General features: G+C 50.4%; 1 protein-coding gene across 1 annotated transcript in view; it reads right to left on the bottom strand.

Annotated features, from left to right (window-relative positions):
* Positions 1–5,940, bottom strand: part of NPDC1 (neural proliferation, differentiation and control 1) — a 108,173-nt gene extending 102,233 nt beyond the window's left edge. Inside the window, exon 1 of the mRNA XM_067561476.1 lies at positions 5,578–5,940. Within this exon, the coding sequence (XP_067417577.1) occupies positions 5,578–5,680 (103 nt within the window). The 5' untranslated portion in view covers positions 5,681–5,940. The remainder of the gene's footprint in view (positions 1–5,577) is intronic.
* Positions 5,941–7,879: the final 1,939 nt, after the last annotated feature.

The raw sequence follows: 7,879 nt of genomic DNA on the forward strand, positions 1-7,879 counted from the left end.
ACTTCTGAGATTTCCCAAGCACCTCCTGAATGTTTGGGGAACGGGCTGTAGAAGAGAAGAGCAAGTCTCCACTATTCTATGCACCCTCCAGCCTCTAATTTTGGGTCCTCGTCCCCTGTTAATATCTTCACTACCTGCCTTTGCTGCTGCTCAGCTTTCCTGATCAGCAGCAGAGTGCAACTGAAAGGTGCCCACAGCATCAGCAGAATAAAAGCAGCAAAATGGATCTATCTGGTTAATTTAACTCTGCAGATGTGGAGGCACTGGAGCAGCCTGGAAGCTGACATCACCACCTAGGTTTCCAGTTGGTTCACCTTTGGCGCATTCTCTTCCACGCCATGAAGGCTGGAAACTTTGTTGTAAGAGACAGCTTAAATTCTATAGAAATAGATGGATATAAGGACACTGCTCTCACACTGGTGGCAAGTAGGCAGATGGATTTGTCAGGTCCTGGGTACAGTTCTCTGTCCCTCTGCCACCTGCACCAAAGCTCCAGCTAAAAACCTTACTGAATACAGCTTCCTAAGAAAAACCTCACCACCAACTTGTTTCCTCAGTGTCACTACTGACACAAGCATCACTAGTAAGCCGAGATGCCAAAAGCCTGAAGCTTCCACTGCTGAGTCAGCTTATTCCATGTGAAGATTTGCTTCCGAGAAAGCTTTGAAGGGAAAGGTTTCTACTTCAAAGCCCATAACCCCAAAAGAACCTTTATGGCTTTGCAGTGCTCTAAATTTGTATCTAGCCAAGACTATGTGAGATCATGGGACTTCCTTGAAACACCAAGGGTTTCTACAGGAATGACTGCAGTTTATACAATATTAGACCTGGCATTGTTTCTACTGGGAAATGTGGAAACTGTGCTTTAATTGCTTTGCCAGGTACTGCATCCAGTTAGCAGCTACAAGACTCCTATGCAGAACCTACTAGAGGTCTTAACACCAGAAAACATTGTAAATGAATAGATCATCAGCAGTCACCTCTCCCCTCTCAACAAACAGGACTTGAAAAAAAACACCATTGCCCCCAGGAGTGAGCAGATCTAATATATCTGCTTCAGCAGACGTTTTCATTTTAAAAATTAAGACTTTATTGCTTAAAATAATCTTCCAGCTGTGACCTAAGTGTAAACCAATGCAGCACTATCTTCCCAAGTCTGAAGTAAGCTGCCCTGTTTCTAAACATTGTTCCATTTTCTGACAACACCAGACTGAAACTGACCAAACACTGGTCAGTTTCAGTACTATTCAGTACTATTTCAAAACCTGTGGGCTACAGAGAAACAGGTTGGAATTACATCTGCTGCTGGGAGAAAGTTATGGTAGCAGCCAAGGCACTGGAGATGTACCCTCCAGCATTCTCTCTCCCATTTCCCTCCCATTTTTCCTATCGTCCTCTGACTGATAGAGTTAGGCCCAGATTTCTAAAAGGATTTAGGCACTGCTGCACTCAACCTTGCAACACCTAACTGATTTAGGAGCCTAAATATCATTTTAAGGGATTTAGGCTCTTAGGATTGCTTTTGAAAATGAGATCAAGGCTCCTACATCAGCTAGGCATTGCGAGCTGTGCACAGCATCACCTAAATACTGTTACAAATCTGGGCCTAAGTCCTCTGGCTAGCAGGTGTCTGGTAAGTTTTCCAAACTAAGCTAAAAAGGATCATCCATGGACACGATAAAAATCTGAAGATCCACTCTGTCTAGTCTCTCCTTTACCAACCCATCACCCTCCCTCCACCCACACTTAACTATACCACCACTGCCTCCCCCACACTTCTCTGCAGGACAGCATCCATCCCTGCAGCAGAGAAAGACTAGACAGGACCATTATGGGTCACTTAAGTCACAGCACTGAAGGTCCTCTAGGAGTGCACTGGCACTGTGAAATGTCAGTGGGCCAGCACTCCCTGGATAATAAGAATGCCTTTCAGGGACTTTCTACTGATAATGACACAGAAACTGCTTACCTTCCACTCCAGGCCAGCGTTAGACTTGCTGGGACCCCGGGCAGTAACTAAGGAGAGGGCCCCCACCATGCTGAAGCCTGAGCCCCAACACCCTGGACTGAAGCCCAAGACCAAGCCGTGACTTAGCTTTACAGGGCCCCCTGTAGCATGGGGCCAGAGACGACCCATGCCTGCCAACGGTAGCTCAATCCGTGCAAGCATGCTCAGTATAAGCCAAGCAGCAAATCTGGAGGGGCGTGTGACTCCACATGCCCCCCACCCCATGTTGTCTCTGCGTGGGACCCCGGGGAATTGCCCTGCTTGCTACCCGCTAACACCAGACCTGATTCCACTGTAAAAGTTCTGTGTCCCATACACCAAGGGCATGGCTTTTTGTTGACTTTTCATGACTAATGTTAGCCAGAAGTTACAAACACCATGTACAGGTTTGCCATTTGACTGAAAAGCAACCTACTGAAGCAACAGAAATCATCACTTCCACAGACCAAATACATTAACTCTTGGAATTGAAGTAGCTCTCAGGGGACTGGCGTATGTGCGTTGAAACGCTCTGCACCTGTCTATTTTTATTCTATTCCTATGCACCGTGCCACAGCCTAGAAATCAGCCACTGGGTTTTTTTCCAAAAGAACACAGCACACGCATGAACTTTGAATCCTACAAAACAAGCTCCTTCACCGACTTGCCACTACTACGGTGGGCAAAAAGCCCACTTAATTTCTTCAAGAGGAAAATAGGGGAAACCTCTTTTGATCATTTTAGCTGGCAAAATTCTATTCACTCAAGATGAGTAATTTTAGGGAGTAATTTTTTTTTAAGAGTAAATATTTTGTTCATGATCAGTCATCATAACTATGGGGGTGGCGGTGTGGGGGGGTAAGTGAGCAATTTTTGGGCCTGCGCTGGTACATTTGCATGACAGTTTGGTAAGACTGGATTGTTAAAATAGCTCTGCTTTTTAAACAAAGCTACATTAGAAGGTATGCTGCAGGGCTCCTTCCAGCTGATTCAGAAACAAGGATGCGACCCAGTGCCGGATGAATACTCTCCGAGTAGTCTGAAAATAGATCCATGGGTACAATTATCTTATAATATTTCAGCAAACAGAACCAACCAAGTGTAAAAGTTTGCAGCAAACAGCACTAATTGCCAGTGACTCCTAGCAACGTCCTGCCTACCTGAACACGTTACTGCCAGAGAGCTCTTATTATTATTAAATTATCACAGGCACGGCTTATAACGCCGGTGAAAAGTAACTCAGACCTGATTACTGTGTGTTTATTCTCCCTCTGCAGACATTACCCTCTACTCATGCAAAGGTCAGATGGAGGGCTGCAGGGTCTGACCCTGCATGGGTGGACACTTCCTCCATTGAGGAATCCCATTCAAGTCAATGGGACTCCATGAAGGAGTAAGGTCCAGCATGCGAGGATAAATGTATAGGATCAAAACCCTTAGGGAAAGTCACTAGCCACTCCACCGCTACATTAGCCCACTTCATAACCACCAGCCCACCATGCACCATTAGGCACTGTCTGAAAGGTGAGCCAGCCGTCTGTCCCGGCCTCTGCACAATAAGAAAAGGGGGTGGAGAAAGGCAAAGAGCTAAATGCTTTTCAGGGTATAACTATGCTGCCCATGGGACCCTGAGAGGTGGGAGAGTCTCCAAGCTCTGGCTGCACTTCAATTGAACAGCCCTGAGGTCTGAGTTCTGCAAGCCTGAGTCAGCTGGCATGGGCAAGCTGTGGGTGTCTAACTGCAGCATAGACATATCCTCAGTGTACACGCACCCAGCCACAGCTGTGAGCCTCCCAGGCCAGATGGACAGACTTGGGCTGGGGAACTTGCGCTGGCACTAAAACTAGCTGTGTCGACGGAGCTTTAAAGTTGCAGCGTGGGTTCTGGAGCCCATCCCTCTCTGTAGGCTTCAGAGCCCATGTTCCAGCCCAACCTGCAACTCCAAAGCGCCGTCTACACAGCTCTTTTGTAGAGCACTAGCACAAGCCCCGCTAACCTGAGTCTGTAGACCCAGGCTTGGAGGCTCGCTGCCATGGGCTGTGTAGACGTACCCCTCAAGGGCCAGCTTCTGTCACCCTTCTTCATGCTGCATAGTGCCTGAGTCCACAAATCACAGATTCAACTTGAGGATGTCCGAAACAGACCCATATGCAGCATGGGAGAGGATAAACACCTACCCGATTTAGAAGCACATTGCCTTTCATTGTAAATTCATGCTCCTAAAGCACACAAGTGACTTTGACAAAGCCAACCCTGGAAGCTTATGAAATACAAATAAACTTCTGTATAAACCAAACATTCTCCCCCCCACCCCTCAATGTCTTATGCACACCGTGCTCCCTATCTCAGGAATGGGCATACCGTTTTTCTGTGTAAACCAACCTGATTTTTAAGAAGTCCTACAAGTTTATACTGGTAAAGTCACACATTTTTTAGTTAACCTTCAGAGAAAAGACTGGTCTTCTGTCCCCATGAGAACCGTGTGGAGGCCAGCAATATTATGTCATTCGGGCCACTGGTTAAATCTGAAGTCTAATCACAGATTTAAAGGAGTTTTACCTTGTCAACAACACGTTGCATGGACATCTTAATAGTCTTAGAGAGACTCTTGGACAAACACGGGTCAAACATTCTGAAGCCTTAAACTATTCATATTAAAATTCACACAGCTGGTGTTTTGTATTAACCTCACAATTCTTTATACTGTACATTAACAGCCTTGTCTTCCCGGTCACACACAGCCAACTAGGCAAACATCTGTATCCTCCTGAGATTTCCTGGTTCTCTGTGTACACACACACACACACACACACACACACACACAGTCTGAAGCAGCTACTGCACTGCCATACTACGCTCCATCTATGCAGCACCATTGCCTCTCCTCTGCCCCAGGAACCCAATGCCAGGCCCAGGAAGGTTTATTTTTAGATTGACATTGGTTAGGTTTAGATTGTGACTGGCTTGCAGTTAAAGATTTTAGGGAAAGAAATAACCAAACCCAGGACTTGGTCACCATCCCCTTTCTCCTCCTATAGGAAAGGGCCACCGATATTCCAGAAACGAGTTCCCCCCCCCCCCCCTTGTTTTTGGCCCAGTGCTGGTGCATCACTCACCAGGAGCCCTTGGCCTGGAGGTCCATCCCCACTGCTACAAGCAGGTTTACAATGAAGCACCCCGGGAAGGACCGGGTTTCAGGGCGCTAGCCCTCCCTACCATCCTCCCCTTCCAAGCCTGGCTGCCCTGGTATGAACCCCCCTGCGGAGGGCTCCCCCACGGTGAGTGACTCAGAGACACCCGCTCCTCAGCCCTCCTCCGCTCCGGGCGCCAGGCTCGGTCACCCGGGGCGGCTGAGCCGGTGGAAGCGGAGCGCAGGGAGGGGTTAAGACAGCAGCTCTGGGCAGCCGAGCTGGGATTCAGTCAGTGCAGCCTCCCGGAGAACGGCCCCTCCGCCCGCGCCAGGCCCCCCAGGACCCCCGCCACCCTCCCGCTGCTCCAGGAGGCGCAGCCCGGCCCCGGCCCCCCGCTCCCCGCGGTTACACGCTGCGCTGCGCCCCGCCAAGCCTCCCTCGCCGCGCCGGGCGCCTCACCCGGTTTGCTGGCGGCCGCCCGCAGCAGGCAGGCTCCGAGGACCACCCCGGCCAGGAGGACGGCTCCGAGCCGGGGGCCAGGCGCTCTCCTGGCCGCCACCATCCTTCAGCAGCGCCGGGGGCTCATGGCAGCAGGGGCCGGCCGGGCGCGGGGGCGGCTGCAGCTGGAGCGGCGGAGAGGGAGCCCGGGCCGTGTCGTCGTCTTCGTCGCCGCCGCCGGCTGGGGAGGAGAGGGCGGGGAGCGGGGGCGGACCAATCCCGGCGCCTCCCGCACGCCGCTGGCCCCGGCATGCGCGGCCCGGGGGCTGGGAAACCGGATCCACCCACCGCGCCCGGGTGGCCTGGCCGCCGGTCACCGGTGCGCGGGGAAGAGAACAGGTGTTTCTGCTGCGCCGAGCACCTGTCTCCTGCTCATTTCTGACCTGGGACCTCCTGGCCTGGGCACCTGCCCCCCAACTCACGACTGCCTGGGACCACCCACCTACCCCCAGATCTCTGCTCCCCTAGGACACTGCACTCCCCAGCGGCCAGTGCCCAGGGGACTGTGCTGTGCTGGCTGCCGGACCCCTCTCTGCTCCCAGGGGACCAGAAAGTGCTGGGAACTGGCTTCCATTCACCCCCAGCCCAGTGGGGAGAACAGGGCCCGGGTTAGTAAGGGATAACCTGCACCAGAAAGGTTAAATTACCTTATTAATTGAATAAGGGATTATGAACCTTACCCGTTTTCGACCCAAGTGACTAGTCACATTTCAGGCCCCTGGGCATGTTCCAGGTGGAAGCAGAAATTGATGGAGTCTGGTATTTTCTTGGATGACACCTTGTTTATGTCACAAGATGTGCACCAAGTCCTGCTCCTCTGGGTACAGGAGGAGTGCCTCTTTTGCCAACAGGCCTACAAGCGCTCTCTGGCTTTTCCCAGGGTCACCCCGTGCTGACAAGTGACTGCTTTGCTTTCTCTTGTTTTGCCTCTGCGTCCTTGTTGGTTTTCAGTTTCTTTTTGTTCCCTGGGTGTGTGCACACACATGCTGCTCAGCCAAAAGCTCCTGGGTGGGTTCACACACCCTTTTTGTCAGGGCTTTGCTGATACCTATGTCAACTGAAGAGTGAATTCACACCTGTCAAGCTCAATGGGATTTTAACTCAACTCATAGCTAGGTTTCACCCTGCTCACATTAATTATTCTTATTTTTATTGTATTGTATTATTGTGGTAGCACCTAGGAGCAGCAGTCATGGGCCAGGACCTCATTGTGCTAGGTGCTGTACAAACACAGAAGAAAAAGAAAGCCCCTGCCGCAAGGCGCTGACAATCTAAGTATGCATAATGTTCGGGTTCCTCATGATCCTGGTGCACTGAGCAATATTGGCATCTCCAGTTCCCCATTGAGATGGACTGGAGAAGAAGGAAGGGAGGGAGTGTGTGTGGGGAGGTGTGAGTATCTTTTCTCCTTATCAGCTTCAAGCTGTCTGGCCAATTCAGGAAGGAATCTCAGGGGCTCATTGTCTTCTTGCACACACCAGGGTAACTCTATTATAATGAGGGACGTTATTCCTGATTCACCCCATGTAGATACAAGTAGGATCAGACTCATTGTCTCTCCCCCTTTCTGGGATTCAGGGCCCCTTGGCAGAGGTCTCCAGGGTACCTTCCCACTATGTGGGAGCTAGGCTTCTCAAGTTCTTCCTTCTGCCTGGTGGGTGCGCACTCTAGGCCCTCTCTCTTTCATCAGCCCAGGGCGGGCGTTATCAAGGGGATCTGTTGCGAGGTGGACGGGGGGATCTGTGGGGGGAGCAAGTGTCTGATCACTATGGGTCAAAGGCGGCTTGCCCACGTTGTGACAGCCTGTTGTGCTTCTCTGCTAATAACAACAGTTGGCTTTTATCTTGTGTTTTTCATCTCTAGATCTCAAAGCACTTTACAAAGGTGGTTATTTTTATTCCCATTTTTACAGATGGCGAAACTGAGGCACAGAGGAAGGCAGTGAGCAGCCCAAGGAGTCAGTGTCATCACTGGAAATGGAACCCAGGCAGCAGATTTAAAACAAATAAGCGGTGCAGGAAAATGCACAATGAGCCCGTGGAACTCATGGCAATAAGGTAGAACTGAGGCTGAGAGCTTAGCATGATTCAGCAAAGGATGAGATATTTACACTGATGATGAAAATGTCCAGAGATGCATTAGTAATGACATAACATGAACCACACATCTGGAAAGTATAAAGCCCTCATTCTTCTTTTTATTCCATCATTGTCCACCTCAGAGCAGACGTTCTTGCATCCTCCTCTGAAGCATCTGGTACGGG

The sequence above is a fragment of the Emydura macquarii genome, unplaced genomic scaffold (genome assembly GCF_026122565.2).
Source record: "Emydura macquarii macquarii isolate MOO-44397 ecotype Brisbane River unplaced genomic scaffold, CSIRO-AGI_Emac_v2 contig_2417, whole genome shotgun sequence".
Classification (NCBI taxonomy): domain Eukaryota; kingdom Metazoa; phylum Chordata; order Testudines; family Chelidae; genus Emydura; species Emydura macquarii.